Source organism: Neopelma chrysocephalum, unplaced genomic scaffold, assembly GCF_003984885.1.
Source record: "Neopelma chrysocephalum unplaced genomic scaffold, ASM398488v2 Primary Assembly neopelma1_347, whole genome shotgun sequence".
Lineage (NCBI taxonomy): Eukaryota > Metazoa > Chordata > Aves > Passeriformes > Pipridae > Neopelma > Neopelma chrysocephalum.
Window position 1 is genome coordinate 2,823,570 of NW_020898011.1, and position 21,340 is coordinate 2,844,909.

General features: G+C 40.1%; 1 protein-coding gene across 8 annotated transcripts in view; it reads left to right on the top strand.

The window, feature by feature from the left end:
• FGFR2 (fibroblast growth factor receptor 2) overlaps window positions 1-12,572 on the top strand; it is an 83,584-nt gene extending 71,012 nt beyond the window's left edge. For all 8 annotated transcript variants that reach the window (XM_027705614.1, XM_027705615.1, XM_027705620.1 and 5 more), the window contains 5 exons: window positions 2,857-2,979; window positions 4,250-4,320; window positions 6,072-6,209; window positions 7,013-7,118; window positions 10,800-12,572. In XM_027705614.1, the coding sequence (XP_027561415.1) occupies window positions 2,857-2,979; window positions 4,250-4,320; window positions 6,072-6,209; window positions 7,013-7,118; window positions 10,800-10,964 (603 nt within the window). In that variant the 3' untranslated portion in view covers window positions 10,965-12,572. The remainder of the gene's footprint in view (window positions 1-2,856; window positions 2,980-4,249; window positions 4,321-6,071; window positions 6,210-7,012; window positions 7,119-10,799) is intronic.
• Window positions 12,573-21,340: the final 8,768 nt, after the last annotated feature.

Here is a 21,340-nt window from a genome sequence, read left to right on the forward strand (position 1 = left end):
GCCTCGTTTATGTTCAAGAATTTGCTGGGAGAGTGAGCTTTCTCAAACAGGTTGCATAATCCATACTCAATGGAGATCAGTGGGAAAATTCGTGCACTTTTAAGTTTTTCATCTTTTGTTTAACAGTATTGCTAAAATGAGGCCCGGAATGGATCATTTAAAGTAAATATTGCATGCATATCTGCAGTTTGAATTCATAAGCACAGGTGGTCACTTGATTACACAAGTCACATTACTCCACCCATGAGACAGCAGGCTCTGTTTGCCTTCTGTTTCCAGTCAAATCAACCAGATCCATTCACATAGTGATGTAAAACAAATGAATTCGGTTACTGAAAGGATTTACAGAATAATAACAGGCAGAGTTAAGAAGGCCCAAGACACCAGGGCAAAAATAGTGAACAGAAGAGGCAAAAATAAATGGAGTGTATTAGTCACTTAAATTATGCACTTTACTTAAAACTGGTGTTTGCCAGGAGAGCAAGCTTGTTGAAAGAATTTATTTATCCTGTCGTATCCCAAGACACTTATTTCTTAAACTTGGTCTTCAAGCGTTATTTTTTTTAACCAGTAATTTGATTAAATTATAGTTATGAAACCTTAAATAGCCCTGTATAACTAACTCTGTAAACATACTGTGGCTTGGTGGACAAGCAATCATGAATACCCTGGGTGGTGTTTGGGACCCAATGGCTAAACCAGAGCAGCAGATATTGATGATAAGTGCTTCCTGCAGGGTGTGGAGTGGTTAGTGGGATTTATACTGATTTCCAGTCATGCCCACTCCCAAGCACGGAGCTGTTTTTAACCAAAGACCAGGGCTGAGAGTGACCCTCCATTCCTGTTGCGTGGAGTCATGATTTTGTTACTGTTTTTTTCTGCGCTCGTAGGGGTTGGGGGAGAGAGGGAATTCTAGGTTTAATTTTGCTTTTTACTCTTTTGTTTTGAAACAGTAAATCTTAGCGTGGTAGGGTCGGCAGGGTGATGTGCATGACACCAAAACTCTTCCGATGGAGTAAGCAGGAGTATTGATTAGGTGACACATCTCAGGATGTCTCTGTCTAAGATTAATGAAACACTTGCCTGGCACTGAGCCAGGTCTCAAGAACATAGAGCTGATGTGAAAGGCAAAAATAAATCTTTTGATTGGCAAATCTTGAGAACGGGCGTCCTGCTGAGAAGCTCTGAGGTGCTGTTGTAGGACACTGCCAAGAAGGTGTGTCCTCACACAGATGGACAGGGTGGAACCACAGCATCCTTGGTGCAATTCCTTTGCACAAACACTTGATTGGTGCTGTGCTGGACTTGACAGAGTGCGAGGCAGAGGGAAAACAAAGGCAGCACGTAGCAGAACTGTGCATTCCGGTGCCTCAGATATCCCACCATTTCTGTTTGTGTTTCACGAGTCCTTTTCCCCTTAGGGATCCATTTACTGAGCTGGAATAATAAGAGAGCTGGTCTTCTCACGGTATTTCCATCATGCAGGAGCTGTGAGAAGGCCAGTGTTCTTGTTATTTCAATCCAGTAAATGGCTCACTGAGACTTCCAAAAAAAAAAAAAAAAGATGATGTTTGTGCACCTACTTTTTGCCTTACAGAAAGTTTTTGCCTTACAAGCAGTTGTACTTCGAAACAATATCCCATTTGCAAAGTTGGTTGGATGCTTTTGGAAGTAGAAAGGGTGGCCCATGTTGTTTCTGCTACCATGGCACTGCTGATGCTGAATTAGAGGGCTGATGGGATGCTGAAATCATGTGCTGTTGTCTGGTCCTGGGCACATGGAGGCATTGCTGGAGCAGGTTTTTCCTGGCAGTTCCCCATGGCTTAACCCAGTGGGAATCAGAAATTTCACAGGCTCATTTGGCCCATGTGGGATAAGAGATCTCAGCAGATTGCTGGGGCAAATTATAATGCAAGAAAGAAGTTGACTGTTGTGTTGCTTTTTGTAGTGGGGTTGATCCACCATGTCTGTGCACTGAAATAAAGAGTACAACATATAGTGACCCAAAATTGAGGAGAGGGGGGAAAATATATGTTTAACTTGAAAATAAGCAGAATATCCTAGTGGGATTCCAAATGCCATGTTTCTTCCCATGCTCCCCTGCCACATTCTATCAACCCTAATAATGCTACTTAAATAGAAGTAATATCCAGAGCAGTCACAGATTCCTTTCAGTGTCAGGGTAGTGCTGACATAAGGAAACATCTCTCAGGAGATAACACGTTTAGTTTCAGTATCCAGGCTGTTTTAAAAGCAAACAGCCAAGCCCCAATTGTTTTGGGTTTTTTTTTCTTTTCATCATTAAATTGTTACAGTCTCATGGTTGAAGTTAATATACACACCCTAGACATCTGGTTTACAATTTTATTAATATCTTTAATACTGAGAACAGTTGCACTGATCCAGATTGTCAAGTTTGAGCTCTGGTGAGACAATATAATTTAAGAGAAGCAACACAATAAAATGTTCATTAACAGTATTTGTAGTGAAAGTGCTACAATACCTGTACCTGGGCATATGTAGTGGAGAGTGAATCACAAAACGCTTGGCACAATTTGGGTCACCACCCAAGCTTTCAGCCTTAGCCAAAATAAAAGTCTTAAGTAGACCAGGATTTTCTAAGACACTCCTTAGAGCCTTTGTTCAACTTGGAAACAGCAGCTGAGGGGATGGATTGCAATAATTAAGAAAATCATATTTCACGGGCTTGTTATAAATGTGTGGCTTTCCCACCTTGTTATTCCAGTTAAATCTGTAAAGGAGACTTAGTTATGGTGCTGGAAGCATTGGAAGTACTTTCACTTTTACAGCAGTTTATTTCAGTGGCCTGTTTTTTTTTTTCTTCTTTCTTTCCAGTGTATCCATCGAGACTTGGCTGCAAGAAATGTTTTGGTAACTGAAAACAATGTCATGAAAATAGCAGACTTTGGTTTAGCCAGAGACATCAACAATATAGATTATTATAAAAAGACTACTAATGTAAGTGGATGGTTTTCTAATCTCTGGAAACAAGTGTTTCTTTCAGTGATTCATTTCAAAACTGTGGTTGTAAACTTAATGGGCTTCTTGTACAGCAGCCTCACTTTTCATCGCTGACAGAAAACAGGGATCAAGGACATAAGCATTTCTGTCCCCTCTTACAGTGACAGCTAAAAAGATAAGCAAAGAGGCTGTATATTGTAGGATTAGAAATGCTAAAATACAAGAACTTTTTTTGCCTGTGTCCCTGGCTCCAGTCACTTGAAATAAGTGGAAATTAATAATAAAAATCCTGTTTCTGTGTGGTGATGCCACATACAACTTCATGCCTTTGCCTGTGCTTAGTTTGTTATGTACAAACTATGGTGGTGATATCAAAGTGGGGCTAGAGGTTGAGAAAATTGATTTGTCCTCCCCACACTGTCGCTGGTTTGCTGTTTAACCTGTTCCAAATCAAGAAGATAAAACGTTTTGGATGTAGTATTGGTGCCTAGTTTGAATTCCTTGCACCCCCTCAGGGGATCTCTTAAGGTCCTGCTGAGCTGCATTTGGGTTTTGATGGGAACTCTGCAGAACTCATTGAGTTCTTCAGGCTTTATTATGTATAAATATTACTTAATGTTAACAATCATGTTAAGTGGCTTATCTATGAAAATCACTAAGTGATTAGTGGCATTTTACTGGTAATATTTGCCCACTTCCAAAAGCCAGAAGAAGAACCAGGTACAGCAGTACCGGAGGGAATTGAATCTTCTTCATGTCACACTTAGCACAGTTCCTGAGCTCCAGGCAGACTTTGTGTGCAAAGCAACAGGCAGCTCTGACTGTGAGCTTTGGATCACTGCAAAAGGAACAGAAAAACAAAATTCTTGGGTTTAGTAACCAATTTATTTTTGCAGGCAGGCCTGGTTTTCAGAGGTTTATTAATTGTGATGTTTTTGTCTTTAAGGAGCCCGTAGTAAAATGATATTTTTTATTTTGATCTGCTTATCCTATCCTTCTCCTAGCAAGCAGTCTGGGAACTTTTTGGGAACTGTCAATGCTTTTAATTTTATCTTCAGTGTTTATATCCATTTAACTTAACAGTGTCCCTACTTTTGAACATCTTACTAATTTTTCTGAATATGTTAGGAGTAAATTATGTGCTGATTTGCATTAACAGACTTCTCTTTGAGAATTGATTAATCTTTAAAAAAAATTATGATGCTGAAATCATCCTGGAAATCACTACCATTGTAATTTTTTCTTCCCTTCCTCTCCAAACTCACAGGGACGGCTTCCAGTAAAGTGGATGGCTCCAGAAGCTCTGTTTGACAGAGTTTACACACATCAAAGTGATGTGTAAGTGGTCTGATTTGAATGGGGTTTGGGGGGTGGTGGGAAGGAAGATTGTTTTGATGTATATCTGTAAAAGTTTGGGATATTTCAAATGTATTTCGCCGTTGTCCTTTACCTTTAAGAGTTTTCATTCTGCTTCACATATTAATAGATGGAACAGGACTGGCCCTTAGAAAGTGAGGATTTTATGGTAGACTGCTAACCAGTGCTCTGTTACTAATCTGCCCAGCTTCAAAGCACATGAAAGGTGGAAAATGCTAACCTCCTTCTGTCACTGCGGAAGTTTCCCCCCTTGAACTTATTTACGGATGTGCAGCTACAAAGAGTCTATCTAATTTGCTTGGCTTTTGACATACTCTGGACTTCCTTCAGGTTTAAAAAAAAAACAGAGAGAGAGAGAGAGAAAAGAAAGAAAAAAAAAAAAGGGAAAGTTCATGAAAACTTCTTATAAAAATCCGTGCTAAGATTAGGTATAATAAAACATAGGCTGGGCATACTGGAAAAGATTTCGCTGGTTTTTAGAAGTGGTGTTGCTTCCCAGCAGTAGTTCACATGTAGCAGGAAATCATTGGACTCTGACACTCCAAAATCTTTTAATGTGAGCACGGAGTCGCTGGCTGATGCAACTGCTCAGGGTTTATTCTGCTTGCTGTTACAGTTTGGTGTGCATTGTGCTTGAAGTAGACGTGTATTTCTTGTGCAATACAGATGAAGATCTTAAGTTTTTTATTTCTCCAAGAGAAGCTGTTAACTGTAAAGGGCTGGATGCTTCCCAGCACAGGTGTAAAAGGTTATGCATGTCAGTGCAGGGTTAAAAAGAAAAAAGGCAGGATGGAGAAAATAAGAAGTATCTCCTCTGTCTTTAACCTGCGTGCACTTCCCGAGCTGCTCTCTCCTTATGAAAACCATTTACTGAGGCGTTTCCTGCAATCTTTACATCATTTACAAAGGAAACTATATACACAGGTTAAGGGTGGATCAAACTTGTGTTTTAAAATAACATCTTGGCAAAATATTTAGGTGAATGTGAAGTAAACCACTTCACTGGTTCGGGACTGAAAGTCAGTCCGAGCTCCTCAGCACGAGGATTTCAGTGCCGAGTCTTGGAGACTCTTGGCCCCATGGTGGCTTTGAAGATGGCTAAAGATAATATTATTGTAAGTTTGTGCAAACAGTTTACTAAAATGCCCTGCTGCAGAGCTGGGGGAGCTGCAGAGAAGCTCAGGAGCCAGTGCAAGCTGTGTGCTGTTGCTCACCTGGCAAAGCTGCCTGCCAAAGAGCCCCAGGTTGCCAGCAAGACGTGATGAGGCAGGCAGGCAGGAAAACTGCCTTAAAATTATCCTCCTTCATTTCCTAGCAAAAGTTAACAACAAATGAAATTAAAAAAAAAAAAAAAGAAGAGCAGGGTGATGCAAAATATTTTTGTTTTGAACAGCCTGCTTTTTCCAAAATATCCTGCCACATAATTGCGATCCAGCTGAGCTGTGAGCGTTCTGTAAGTCATTAAGCTGTGAAGATGCAGTTCTTTGCAGTAGCTCAGAGCACGTCAGACAAAGGGAAAGGGTGTGTTTGGAACATTCTGAGGTCAGTCCCCATTCTATATGTTGTCCATGCAGCTGATGCACTTCCCAGATCACTGTCCTGCAGTCAGAGCTGGGCAGAGGCTCATTTAAGCATCTCCTAGGAGGGACTGGAATTCTCTGTTTCCAGCAGTCAGGCAGATCTTCTAATGCAGCTTTCTCTTTGATTTGCAGCTGGTCATTTGGTGTGTTAATGTGGGAGATCTTCACGTTAGGAGGATCACCCTACCCAGGAATCCCAGTGGAGGAACTTTTTAAGCTGCTTAAAGAAGGGCACCGGATGGATAAACCTGCCAACTGCACCAATGAACTGTAAGGACCCTGATTTGCTGTGCCAGGGTTGAAGGGCACAGTTGCACTGAATTCACATGTTTAATACTACCCCCAGCAGAATCAAACATTTTCAGAAGTGCTTGACTCTAAAATTGTGGATATATGTGTGGGTATAGATATGTAAAGAAAGAGAATGAAAAGGATTTCAAGGAATGTTTGGAAGAGGAGGCTTCTTTGCACACCCCACTGTGATCCTATTGAAAAAAGAAGAGATTATCTGCAAGCCAGTCTCTGACAGTGTTTTTACACCCATATTTGTTTTAATATTGTTAACATGAAAATCTGTAAATGCTGCACATACCACTGATCATATGTAAGGCACATCAGGCTGCTTTTGTACACCAAAAAACGCATCTGGGAACTTCTGTGTTAGCACAGCATTATCTCCTGGTGAGGAGGGGAGTGTGCTTTCCCTTTCTGGTATTTCAATATAGACCTTAACTATTTTTAATTATTTTACCATTTTAATTCCTTCACGAAGACTGCAGTCCAAAAAATAATGATTCACGTGTGATTTAATACTTTTGAAATTGCTGGCACAGAAGGCTGCAGAACTGAGTCCACAACAAGGCAATTTAGGCACTGAGCTGGGGAGAGACAGAAGTAGAAAGCACCTTTGAGGGCAGGGAGTGTTGCACGAGTTTGGGAATTCAGTGGTCCATGTGTAGGGCTGTGTGTGCTCCCTGCCTTGCTGGTGAAGAACAACATGGGCTGTGTATGCAAAGGTTTGTGAGGGGGATGCGTGATTTTAATTAAGCCAGGCAAATGTGTGTTTCTTGCAGCTATATGATGATGAGAGATTGCTGGCATGCTGTGCCTTCACAGAGACCGACTTTCAAACAGTTGGTAGAAGACTTGGATCGGATTCTCACCCTCACAACTAATGAGGTAGGTAAATTGTTTCCCTCCGTAAGCCGCTGATCAGGACAAATGGTTCAGGAGGCAGATGGAATTTATTTAATTATGAAATCTTGCTCAAGTTCACTTCTTGTTCTGTTTGTCGTTGTGTCCTCCGAGGTTACACACAGCTAAACTATGTGTCCTGTGAAATCCTCAGTCTCTTGCCATTATGCCTTGATTTATGTAACTAAAAAGAAACACACCACTAAACTGGTTTTGTTTATTGCATCTCTTGGTGGTTTTTAGCGTTGCAGCATTGAGGGGCTGCACGCAACAGGTCGAGAGGCAATATTTGTGTTTCCACATGAATTTCATGTGAAGGAGAGACATGGAGTCTGTGGTGTTTTTCATTTATCGGCTCGGTTCGATCCCCACCCACGATATGTAGGTCAGAAGAGGAGAGATTGTCAATGGCAGATTTCAGATGATGTGTCTGAGAGTGAATTAAGTTCAGTGAAAAGCTCTCTGTGGAGGGAACGAGGACCCACGGGGGACGTGCAGACAGCCATCCAATTATCCAAAGGTCCTGCCTAACACTGCTTCAGGTTGGGATATGTGAATGCAAAAAGGTTTTATTTGAAGAGCGTTCTTTCAGAGGTCTGAGATATTATTAGTTTTTAGCAAGGAACACACTGATTAGGGTATTCACACAGGAATCAGTTCTCTTATCACTAAACCACATGCACCTTTGAGGAAAATCACAAGTGATGGAAACGTTGATTCTTTTGGTGGAAACTTCTTTTAAGAGAAAATACTTGGTGTCCCAGAAATATTCTACAAACTCCTATTACTTCTGAGAAATTATATGTATAATGGGAGGAAAAAAAAAAACAAAGCACTTACACAGGAAAGTTGCAACAACTTGTTTTGACTCATTTCAAAATGAGATTTTCAGATATTTTTATTGCTTCTTTATAAGGGGAGAAGGATAGAAGAAAAATTTGAATCACTTTATATGGCCTCTCAACATAATTCTAATTTTTTAGAATTGTCAGAGAAATAAAGAGTGGATTATGGAGGAGCTTTAGGAAAGCCTGTGTACAATGGAGATGACCGGAGAACCTGAGGCAAGAGATGCCATTTTTTTGTAATCATCATTTGCCCAGTATACCTGGTTGAAAAAAGATTCTTTGGCTTCAGCAGCAGCTATGAATTTTCTTGATTCTGGTTTTAAGGCTTACTCTAAAAAGTGGCATCTTCAGAAAAGGCTCAGAGATGGGGCAGGAATGTGTGCTCCCTATGGAGTTGGTGATGCAGCTCTGCATCCCGGTACCATCTTCACCTCATCCAATGCTGGCTGCCTCTTTTCCTGCCTGATTTATAGATGATTTCACAAGACCAGTTGGATGGGCCGGCTGCCACTGCGGACTGCTGGGTGGCTTGGACTGGATACGTGTTTGCAAACTCAAGAGGGAGGTTCTGGGCTGCAATTCTAAGCCTGGGAAAGGATATTGCTTTCTTTCTTTTTTGTGTGTGTTTAACCGCCTCGCCTTCCCAATTCTGTACTGCTCATAGACCTGGAATGATCTCAAAGGTAACCTGAAAAGGCCTTTGGGGTTATGTAAATTACTTAAGAGTAGAATCATAGGAAAAACGGATGGAAAAAGCTTAGGAACACGTCCAGTCCATCTGACGGGCCTACGGCAGGATCCACTATACGTTTGTCATTCCTGACAGATGTTTATGTAACTTGTCCTTAAAGATCTCCACTGCTGTGTTTCGGCATCGCCCCTTGACAGCTCATTGCTTTGTTCCCCTAATCTCTAATCTTTCACCATCAGACATTGCTTTTGTCCTATTTACTCTGGACACAGAAAGCAAATTATTTTGCTTGCTTTTGTGGCACATTTCACGTTCCTGAAAGCTCGTTGTCATCTCAGCGTCTCCCGAGAACTCCGACACGTCCCGTTTTCCTCCACAGCTTTTGAGATCTCTGATTTTGTGTAATCTGCACCGTTTTCCAGGAGTGGAGGTCCTTCATGCTTCAGTGTGACAGCACTTCTGGTTATCCTCTCCACGGTGGCACTTTCCCTTTCTCCCCAGAATCACACTGTTGACACGGGGTCAGCCTAGTTTACCCAACAACCTAAAGAATTCCTAGGACAGCCAATAATATCGTCTTCTGCATTTGTGCAAGTAATTATTTCTGTTTAAATAGTAAAGTCTTGCTCTTTTCCATGTTGAATTTTTAATGTTTGAGTTTTTAATGGGTTTTCTTGTTAGGTTTTTTTCCCCAAAAGACTCTATTTCCTAAGTTTCCCTGAGCCACATGAGCAGAGGTCACCAAGAGTCAGTGTCCTGGCTGTGTTGTTGTATCAACACCAGGAGCCAACCTGGTGTTAGTTCTTTTGCCCCTTGATGTGACTCTGGCCATTGACACTGGATAAGGATGTGAGAGAGGGGATATGGATCCTGCCTTCAATCCTGAATTCATGACTGAATTACATCAAGTCTTTTGATGTGACAAGCCACATCTTGATAGCCCTTGAGAAAGCTCTCTTGCTTCAAATACTGGGATACTTTCCCCTTCTGTCTGTCTAAAAAGTGGCTGATTATTTCTGGTTGTTTAGGACTGATTTTCTAATCCGTGAATACGTGTCAGAATTGCCCTTGAGGATTTTTCAAAAGCCTTGGCAACCAGACGGGCAGTAATCAATAGATCCAAACTCCCTTCTTTTGCTCCCTGTTGTATTTCTCAGCATTTTAAAACTTGCATTCCACACCCTCCTTTCAAAATGGTGACCATTTTTTAACTATGATATGGTAATGATTGAATGTCTGACTTAAAAAAAATAATATGTTGGCCAAACAACTAAATTACCCCAAACCTAAGCACAGCAGCATAAAATACTGACTGAGGTGGAAGACTTGTCTCGTCAGTACGATCATAACTTGTGGTTTAGCAAATGAAGAGATTGCATTTAAATGAATGCAGCTGCCTTTAGAAGTTGAAAGAGAAGGAACATTTCAAGGGGAAAAATAACTTTATTCTCTTGCCAAAACTGTTGTTTCTAGCGAAAAGAGCCTTAACCCAAAACTTGGATTCAGCAGATGATATTTCCTTTTTTAACGACTGCTTTGGTCATGGCTACTCTGGGACACACAACACACACACACACACAAATATGCAGTGTAAAAAACCCAAATCTTGTGAGTTTAATTTTGTTTTTCTTTCTGTTCCTTTTTTTTTTTTTTGCACGTATGCCACTGCGTGTTTAAACACAAATTTAATATCACGAAATATAAACCAGATATTCGAAGTGACCAAGGGAATATAAAGTTGGAAGTGTCTTTCCCTCTCCAAATCACTACCATGTGCTAAAGAAAAAGTGGTTCTATTTAGGATGAAATTTCATTTTTATCATTGCGAGTGAAAAGCCCTCTTTTGATGTGGTTGCCATGTTTATTCCCACTGACACAGCTAATGCTGGTGATGCTGGACTTCAGAAAATACCGTGTTATTGGTTGGGTTTTTCTTTCTCTACTCGAGCTCCTTGTTTTATGAGATGTTTGAGCAACAGGCAACTTTGAATGCAGCAGAAACAAGTGTGGTTTTTAAGCTACTTTCTTTTACCCACTGGATGATCCACCCAAATCTGAGCAGTGGTGACATCCTATTGTCAGCTTTGCTCGCTGTCTAAAAAAAGCACTTTATTTGTTCTGTTACAGGAATATTTGGACCTCAGTGGACCTCTGGAGCAGTATTCACCCAGCTACCCCGACACGAGGAGTTCGTGTTCCTCGGGTGATGACTCCGTGTTCTCTCCCGATCCGATGCCTTATGAACCTTGCCTTCCCAAGTACCAACACATGAATGGAAGTGTCAAAACATGAAAAGAAGTCACACAGAGGAATAAAGAAATGAGAAACGTCAAGCTACCTACCACGTACCACACCAAAGCTTTTCTCCAGGATCTTAAATATTTCTGCTTGTACATATGAAATATGGGGGGAAAAAAAACCCCCAGCTTGGAGGAAAGCAGTCAGAACCTACATAAAGAATCTCATCGTTTGCAACTTTTAAACGGCCCCAACAAAGAATGTTTGTGGGCTGTGTCCAGATACCCATTCCCATGAATTTTCTGGCTTCCTGAAAAGCTGCGACGGACTTTGTTTGTACAATGGACCAGTTGGACTTGAGGCAAACTCGGGGGGGTCTGCCTTTCTTGTTTATTTTGTAATATTTGGAGAAAATATATGTTGGCACACACTTACAGAGCACAAAATGCAGTATATAGGTGCTGGATGTATGTAAATATATTCAAAATATGTATAAATATATATTATATATATTTACAATGAATTATTTTTTGTATTGATTTAAAAAATGGATGTCCCAATCCACCTAGCAAATTAGTCTCTTTTTTTAACAGCTATTTGCTAAATGCTGTTCTTACACAGAATTTCTTAATTTTCACCATCCAAGGGTGGAAAATACTTTGCTTTCAGGGAAAATGGTATATCATTAATTTATTAACTAATTGGTAATGTACAAAACAGTTAATCGTTTATAGGGTTGTTGTGTTTTTGTAATTTAAATGGCATTTCTATGCAGGCAGCACAGAGAACTAGTAGATATATTGCTCAGACTTTACTAGTTTTCAGATCTTAAAAAAAAGAAATATTTACAGTATATAACTAATTTGGGGGAATTAAACTTTTGATTTATTTGTGTTTAAATACTGCAGTGTCAGATGATTATTCTTATCAAAACCAAATCCTTTAACAAGAAAGTCTTTTATTCTCAATACCTGTCACTTTAGCAATTTAACTCTTTAGCAAGGTTTGCCACGGCCAAAAAGCAGAGTCATTCCACACCAAAAAAAAAAAAAAAGAAAATTTTAGAAAGGGTTCTTAAAGAAAGGAAAGACATGAATTTGTCTATAACCATAGCAGAACATGCTGCTCTAAAAGGGACTGAGCCTCTACCCTGAGTTGCACATGCCTCAAATTAACTACAGTTCTCTTCCCTGAGCTGGATAATAGGTTCCAGATCTTTTGGCCTGGATCTCTTGCCTTTTAGACTATCCCTCTATTGTAACTTAAGTTAAAAAGAGAGAAGTTGTTTATAATGACAATTTGCCATAGGAATATCAGCGTCTTTTTAAGGGATTAATTCATGCTGACTCCAGTATTTCCTTCTGATCCATTCCATAACAGTAGGTATAGCACTGGCCTCTGCTAAAATATCACTGTTGTTTGTATCTTTTTACGGAAGTCTTGTGTTTTTACTTTCAGAACACTCACACTGATGTGGCCATGGAATATGAATGCAAATTACACTGTTTTATGTGGTGGTGTGTTTGTTTTGTTTTGTTTTTTTTTTTTAATAATTTTTTTTTAAATTGGGTAAAATAAGTATTAAAATCTGTTAACTTTTGTACTGACAATAAAATGTTTCTACAGATCTTAATGTTAAAATTACAAAATAAATGTCATGCAGCTTATTTTTCCTAATCCTTTGTGTCATACAAAATGGTTTCCTGAACATCAAGTGATGGAACACGTCCAGAAATGCTTCCTTTTGACCTTATCATAGATCCTATATTACAAAGCAGTCCTTTCAGGAATAGTGCTTTTTCCTCTGTCTTGTAAAATGCCCACTCATGAATAGCATGGGTTCTTTGAGTAAACATATGTACAGTCTTTGGTGGAAAAATGGTTTGAAGTGCTCCTAATGTAGACATAAAATATGTTCTCTTTTTCTTTAGTCAGGCTATGTTCTTTAATTAGTGAGATTTCTGGTTCATACTGGAGAGGCTGAAGGACCATTTACGTGGGAGAAGTAAAAAAAAAATTGTAACAGATGGAAAGAGACAACATAGAAAGAGTATAAAAGTTTTTTTATTATTATTATTATTATTATTTTTGTTTTTTACTTGAAAACAGAAGGAGGACACACCAAAATAGCTGGTGCTTGAGGCAGAAATGGGGACTTTATGGCATATTGCTGCAGGTTAGCCAGAAAAGAGGTTTTGGATGTGGTCTTCCGCCACGTGCTGTAAAAGTTCTTCAGACACTAAACTGTTCTTTCGAGTTTTTTTTGTCCCTTTCTACTTTGACTTAAAATCCCATACCAATCCCAAGAAACTTTCTCAAAAAGTTTGTGTTAAAAACTAGATTTTTCTACTAAGAATTATCTAATTGCAAAATTGCTGCTGACTTCACTAAAAAACATATTCCCTTTCCCCACAATATCTATTAATTAGCATCAGTGGTGGCTACTGTTGGACAGAAAGCACAATATTCATAATTACACGTCTGGTTTTATAGGATTCTTTTAGAGGCTATCAGAGGATCTTGAATCTTGCTCTTCTTGTACTGAAATGGATTTAAATGCATCTTTCCTACTTTGATATCTTTTTAAAATAACAGTATGTAAGCACACACAGAAACATGATGAAAGGTGCTGCTAAATAATTTTCATTTATTTGGTTACCCTGATTTTGTTTTAAACAGTTTGTTTGCTTTTCCTCTGTTTGTTTTTTAGCTCTCAAAGAGTTAGATTTGCACCTTGGTGATAGATCACAGTTTCACAAATGTTGGCTGAGGTGTGTTACACTGTTTATTCCTAATTTTATAGTGTGATCCTTGGATTATTTTTATTCTTTCCTGCTATGTGGAGACTTTATTGTCCATTGAGGGGTGACCAATTTCCTTCTCTGAAACCCCTGGCTCTAGAGCAGGGCACAGAAGCCTCGATTTTTGGGGTAGAAGCAGGATATCTTCTGTGTGTGGAGTTGCAAGAGAAAGAAGGCAGCAGAAAATAAAATCTGACATTGAAATTTGTTCAAGGGGGAAATATTCCTTATCCAGGCCTGCCTTTGGAAGTTTCATGAGAAGGAAGGGTTAGGAATTTGGATTGCTATCTCATCTAAAAATGAAGTTGCCTTTAATAACAGGAGCGATAATGAGGAGCAGCATTTTTTCAGGAAATGGATTTATATTGATGTGGATAATGAGGGTTATGTTCTGTGGATAATCAGTTTCCTGCAGCACCTAATTGTTTCTTATCCCCTCTTAAAATATTGACTTGAATCAACTGCATAATATTTGAGAAAACATGAATGTGGAAATAATGTTATGGCTCAAATCCATAAACAAGTTCTTATTGTCTGTTTTGTTGGGTTTTTTTCACTGTTTTACTATAATATAGTAAGTAGCATGGGCTCTATCCATCAGATAAAAATATAGCATCAGTTCTGTTTTTCTGATGATTTAATACCATTCAACATCTGCTTCATTATGCTTTTGCAAAAGTAAGAGTTGAGCTGTGTCTTGAGTTTCAAATCTGTCTAAAGACAAATAAGTTTACTGTTCTATTTCTGGGAGTAAAATGAGCAAAGCTGTGTGCTCAATCCAGTAATTCTCATGTCTAGCCCTTGAGAAAAGAGCACCACAAATCCCTGAGGTTTAGGGACCATCATTTTAGTGAAAGGTTCAGTGATCTCTGAGTAATTAAATAAACCAAGAGAAAGTTAAGAGTTGCCTTGATCAAGGTGTTAGAGTAAGATGCTCTTTAATAATTCTTCCCTAAAAGCTCCAGCTCCAGTGCCAGTTGGAGCAAATGTCCTCTCCTGTGGCTCAACACTGAGCAAAATCCATCAGGCAGCTGTTTTTCATGTTTCCTCCTGTCCTCCAAATCTGTGATGGGAAAGTTCACATCCTGCAGATCCCCAGTGATAAGTTTTGGAGATTTTTCTCTAGTCCGGGAAGTGGCTGCTCAGATCAATGCCTGTTCAGGAAAGGTAAAGAATTATTAGAAGACAAATCCCTTAGCAAACCTAGACTTTAATGTGTTTTAATTTTGTTTGCATTTTTATTTTTAAGCAACCTAACATACTGGAGGGGAAAAAAAAAAAAAAAAGAGGTAAAAAGTTGCTGTTCTTAGAAAAAAAAAGCCATAGAAGGGGGGGAAAAAGTCAACCAACCAAAACTTGTTTTTGAAAGGTCATCTGTCCATTCTGTAATCAGCTGCATAATTTGATCTAATAATTGGAAAAATTTCATTGATTTTTCCACAATAAATGTAATAAATTTGTTGTCATGAGGCATAAGTTACCTCCAAGAATTTGTGCTTGGAAAGGCCATCAATCCTATGCCTGTGTGTCTTTGTGCTTCCGAGCTTTTGTCCCTGTGAGTCCTGAATGTTCCAAGCAGCTTAAATGCAATAGGCTTGGTGGAGCAAGTCTTTTTTTGTCCCCTTTTCCCAGGTTTGCCTATTAACTGGATTTCCTGTAAGACTCCTAAAGGAGAGAGAAGCTGGACATGTTCATTCTCTTTGGAGGAATGCACAGAGAGAACAAGGGAAGAGGCACCAGTTGCTTCAGGGTATTTCTATTTGAATTTTAGAAGTAATTTCTTCACTTTGGGACCACTCAGATGCTGGGATAAGCTGCCTAGAGAAACCTGGATGAAAATATTCCGGACTTGGCTTGACAGGGCTGTGGATAACCTCGTCTGTGGCCCTGCTTTCAACACAAGGTTGGCCCAGACGGTCTCCGGGGTCCCTTCCAGATGATTCTGTGATGATTCCAGATTCTCTGTGGTTTTCCAAATCTGTGTTTTTGGCCAAAGGTAACCCAGATCTGCAGCAGAGTTCTGGAAAGCTGCGCTGGCACGTGTTGAGGTTGTCAGTGGGATGTGTTGTTCAGTAAATTCAATTTAGTGATGCACTTAACAAGGGAGATGTCCCCCTCTATTAAGGATGTTAAAAGTCAGGTTCTGGCTTGCTTTGATTATCACAACTGGCCAAAAATTTTGTGACTGGAGTCCTATGCAGTGGAAAACACTGTTTTGTCAAAAGCTTTCTAGTGCATGAGTGTCCTGCAGAAGATGAAGTGTTTTGACTTTATCAGAATTACATGACCCTGTCATAGTCATCTTGTCAGAAGGAAGTGAAGTCATTTTATGTTGCAGCTATTTAATAGTAGACAATAGCATATAAAGTCAAAGTAAGAATGGAGTATTTTGATTTTATCAAAACAGAATGGTTAGACTAACTCAAAGTGACATCCAGGTACTGCGAATAACTGCACTTTTAAAATGTTTTATTTCCAGTTCAGGCTGAAGATGAGGTTTCCTTGAAGACTACACTTTTAAGTATCAAAGATGTTTGTATTGCTCAGACTGCCTACCAATATTTTGACAGGCTTTTTCCTGATGCACCTGCTGTTGTCCCCTCCCACCAGAGGCTGTGAGCGAGGCCAGGGGCCAGGATATCTTGGGATGGTTTGTAAGGAGCCTGGTACCATTTCCACTGCCCAGCACTGTGTGCTGGGACCCAGTTTCCCCCCTTGGAACTAATGAATTACTGGGAAAGCTTTTCCAAAGCCTCAAAGGATTTCCAGGGAGGACTAATATTTCTTTGTGGCAGAGGAGCAACTCTTCTCCTGTGGCATTTGAATTGTCTGAGGCAATAAGGAGAAGGTAGAGATAGGACATCAGATGAGAGCCCTGGTGTCACTTCTGTCTGGGGAAATCTATGGCCCATTACACTGGAACCTATGTGAAATACAATTTATGGGAAAAAAAAATCAATACGGCCAAGGACTGTTTTAAAGACATCTGAGAGAAGGTAGCCGAGGTACAACATTCTGTCTAGACATGTTTCCTTGGCACAACTATAATTTTTTTTTAGGGCTGTTCAGCAGCAGGCAGGGCTTTCTTTTCCAAAAGTTTGTTGGCACAGAGGTGCCCAAATTGCCAGCTGAACGCTGCTTTATGGCTAAATCCAGTAAGTGGGAATGATGCTTTGGGTGTTCAGAGGAGCAGCCGCCCCCAGGGCTGGACAGAGGGAGTTGTGACAGCACTGGAGTAAATGGAGCTGCATCTTCTTGCATGGTGCCTGAATTTCAGGTGTTATGTGCCAAATCCTAAGTGCCAAGAGCTCTTGAGAACAGTTTGCCAGCACGAGAGCTCCTGAGGAAATGCTGGGCTGCGATGAGGTCTCACGAGGAGAGCAATGAAGCACTGGGGCAGAAGGAGGCCCTTGTTCTTTTGCTCACCCAACTGGTTTTGGAGTGGATAGGACAGAGCCCTCAATGTGCAGTTTCTGCTGGTGCTAGATTAGTTTGAAGACGAGGAGCCTTTTGGTGCAACCTTCCTGCTGGCAGAAGATGCACACAGAGGCCTTCAGCCATGGTCTACAATCAGCCAGAAAGGAGGGGAGAGAAGGAACTTGCACAGCTGGCACTGGATCTTAATTCACCTTAATTCAAGGTGTTTCCTGATGAGACTGTTCATTTTCTCCCCATCAGCCCCAGGACCTGCTGCCCCCAGTGCCTGTGTGCTTATCCCCTGTGCAGCTGCTGATGGTTTGGAGCAGAACTGCTGGCAGGCAACTTTCCTGGCACATCCAAACCTCCCGAAGCATTTTCTGTCATGAATACCCCCTCTTACTAGTTTTCTTGAGCAGAGATTTCATTTACCTTTCGGTAAGATTTTTTTTTTTTTTAACTGTTTGCATTTTTCAGGTTACAGATTTGAGAAAAAACCCAAACATTTTGCGTTACTGCTGGGAATTGTAAGTAATAAAAATTTACCTATTTAGTTTTTGAAATTCATATTTTCCCTCTCCTTTAAAATTTCCAAGGCTTTTTTCCCTGACAGCTGCTATAACAAATGGTGGGCTTCTTCAGCTGATGTAATCCAAGTCTTCATTCATGTCAGAGAAGATGTAATGCTTACTTATCAGCTGGTCAATGAAGAATCTGTTGATGTGTTCTTTAAAGGTAAGTAGCACTTGAATACTATTTTTCAGTCAAATTAGTATATTTATTTCTAATTATGCATACAGACTAGGTTTGTACAAGATTTTTTGTAGGTCCAGCCTTACAGGTTGCTAAATCATGAAGGTAATGCCATATAAATGTTCAGTAATCACATAATAGACATAATCGTGACAGGGTTCTGGAAGAGTCAATAAAAATGTTACTAACCAGATAAAAATGGTGAAGGAAAAAATGTTTTTATTGTGAGTTAAAAGTAGTGGGTTTTTTTTTTTTCCTTTATTATTTGGCAGCATTTGCTTGCTCCTCATTTGACTTTTTGCTCCATTGTTCACGAATGCTCTGGATCCTCATCTGGCTTAATAGTTGGGAAACAACAGTTACATTCAGGATGCTTCCAACAAGCCTTAAAATCCCTCCAGAATTTCATGCCTGGTGTCTCTTGTGATAGTGAGTGCCCTAAATGTGAAGGATGTCACTTGGATCCAGACTCAGATCTTGTAATCTCTATTTTTCTGTGTATGTAAGTGTTGGCTTCACAGTTACACAGTATGTGTGCTGAGCTCCCTTTTTCCTCGGTGTTGCAATAAACAAGGGGGAAAAATCTGCTGTGGTTTTCTTCAGGCTTTTTTTGCACTCATTGCAGACAGATGAGGAGGGAAGAGGCAGCAGAGCCTTGCTTCTGTAGAGCCACATTCGTTGTCAGTCTTGCTGGAGCCTCCACCACCTCCTGCCCTGATTTTGGTACACCCCAGATCAGTAGTTAAAAAACATACATCCTCAAAGACTCGTATTTAGTGGAGATTTCTTTGTAACTCGACTAGTCAGCCATTGCTCCATTAATCAACTCCCTCTGTTTGACAAGCAGTAGATTTATGGCTCTGTGTTGATGAAACCAAAAGGCAATTAAACACAATCCATCAGTTCAGCTGAAGTTTCCAGATACTGCTCGTGAAATCCTTTTCAAACGTCATCGGAGTCGGGGCTTCGAGAAGCCTGGAGTGAAAACAAAGAAAAGATGGCTGTTTTTTCCAGGTTTTTCCAAGGTATTTTCAGTCTCTAAAATTCACCTCCCCCAAAGGTTTAAAGGGATTTTTTAAAGAAATAAAGAGCCAAGGGGAAGACAAGCATCTAGGGGTTTACTTTAGGTCCTGGGGTAGAAGTGTGGGTAAAAGGATGACAAAGTGGTAAGTCACTAAATTTGCCTGGTTTCTGCAGGCTCAATGTCTGCTTTTACTCTGAGCAGCACAGCAGTCATGAATGGTATGTTCCTTTTCAGGGGAAACGTTCCCACTTCATTAATTAACAGCAGAGATACGATACAAACATGACAAAGTTCCCTGCTGGATCTGTAAACCCTTTCTTAAACAGCTCTGGAGTACTTGATTTCCACAGTGTTTCTATGTAAAGATGTAATCCACCAACTGACTAAAAGGAAGTTGACTACCATCAACTAGAACAAGCTTAATTTCATTCATTTATTTATTTGCTATTGTGTGTGATCCTTTTTCCTCAAAGCAGCTGCAATATACATGAAACAGAAAAAAAAAAAAAAGAATTTTTATTCTTCCATCCACTGAATATCCTTTGAGGAGAAATGCTTGGTATTCCTTGGGCTTACATTAACAAATGTCAATATTGTTCTTATATCTGTTACAACTACAAGCATGTGTAAATTACTGTGTGCTCTTCATATCATATGAAAAGAGAAAGACACTCAGGTCCTGTGCTCATATGCAGTCCAAATATTGGGTTGTTTCTTATAAAAGAGGTAAAGAATATATTCCTATACACACCTGGGAAGGTGCAATGTCCTCAGAGCTTTTTAACCCAATGAAAAAATCTTGACAATGAAAAAAAAAAGAGACTCGACTTCCATAGCAATAAGCAAAGTTAAGAGAGAAAATAAGCCTTTGTCTTTTTCCTTTTTCTATGTGTTAGGTCACTGAATGAACCTTTTTGTTTTTCTGGCACCTAATTCTGTGTGTGATAGTCAATGAAGGCCAGTATCCATTTTTGCATGTTTGTTTTTCCTTACAAGCCCATCATTACCTAAAATACTTCTGTTTTGAGCCAGTACTCAAAACCCACCATAAAAAAGTAACAAGGATCTCTCTCAACAAAGTCCATGTGTATTTGATGCCATTAAGAGTAGGCCTTTTGCCAGCAGCCACATGATTAAGTTTCTTATGGTGCCAGAGTAATGTGGTGAGGAAGTTGTCTCCATCTCTAAATCCCCACTTTATGTTGCTCTTTGAAAGGCGAGGAGTGTTTGGAGGGTGGGATGCTTGACTTCAGCACACCACTCTGAAAAAGGGAGCCAGCGACATTCTTCTGATGATGGAATGGCCATGGACATCTAGATTGTGATCTTTTCCCCGTAATTCATAGAGAAATGTTGGATTCTCTGAAATCTTGTGGTAATTTTGTGATATGATAAGTGTTCACATTGTGATAGGAGGTTTGCTGGTCGCAATTCTGGTCCAGATTCTTGGACCACCGAATCCAGCAGCTGCTGCTGCGGGTGCTCAGTACCTGGGGCAGTTTGCTGTCTCCAGAAGGGCTGCTGAGAGACTTTGGAGAAAGGCACTGCAACTCCAAATCCATGTCCTTGAGAGGAACATTTCTTTGCAAGATTCATCTTCTCTCTGTGAGCACCTTCCCTCTTTCCTGCTGCAGAACCCCCCACCCACAGCTTCTCTGGCTGCAGCAGCAGCACCAGGGGAAGAAGCAGCTGATGGGGGGAAGGTGTGTTCTCCCACATTTGATTTTTTTCCCCAAAAGGGAACCCCATCCTTGTTAAAGCTCCTGACCCACACATCAGCACCGCTGGCTGCGGTAGCAAGCAGCTTTCATGCTGGTCTTGCTGGCTGCCACTCTACCTCCTAAAAAAATGCATCTCACTTTTATTTTAGAACAAAATCCCCACTTCCAGTGTCTCTGCAGTGTGATCCTCTAAAGACAGCTACTACATTGACCATATAACCGGGACACTGCACACACTCAGCTGGATTTTGGATTTGTTTTAAATTTTCCAATTGTTAATTTTCTAATGTGTCCCTCAGGTCCCTTATTAATGGACAGCTTCTGGAGGAGGTCTGGGTTACTGTTTACCACAGCCCTCAATACTTTGGCATCCCTTGAGTCAAATTGAGCTCTCAGGCTTCTGCTTGCCAAGTTAAATCCTTTTAGCATTTTTATAATCTCCAAACACACGTTTCTTCATCTCTCAGACTCCGTCTCTGCAGTTCAGTAAGCATTTGTTGTTTGAAATCAGATCATGATGAAATCGCTTAATAGTCGCTCTATGAAAATATTTTGTTTAAAAAACACTCAAAACTTAATTGGAATGAAAATACCAGCAGCTGGATTGTAGTTTGAAGTCAAAAGTCTGAGAAGCAGCTGGAACAGCAGGATTCAGAGAGACACTTCTAATTCTTCCATTTCCTACAGGAACGTTTCAAGGCGGCTCTGTTTTGG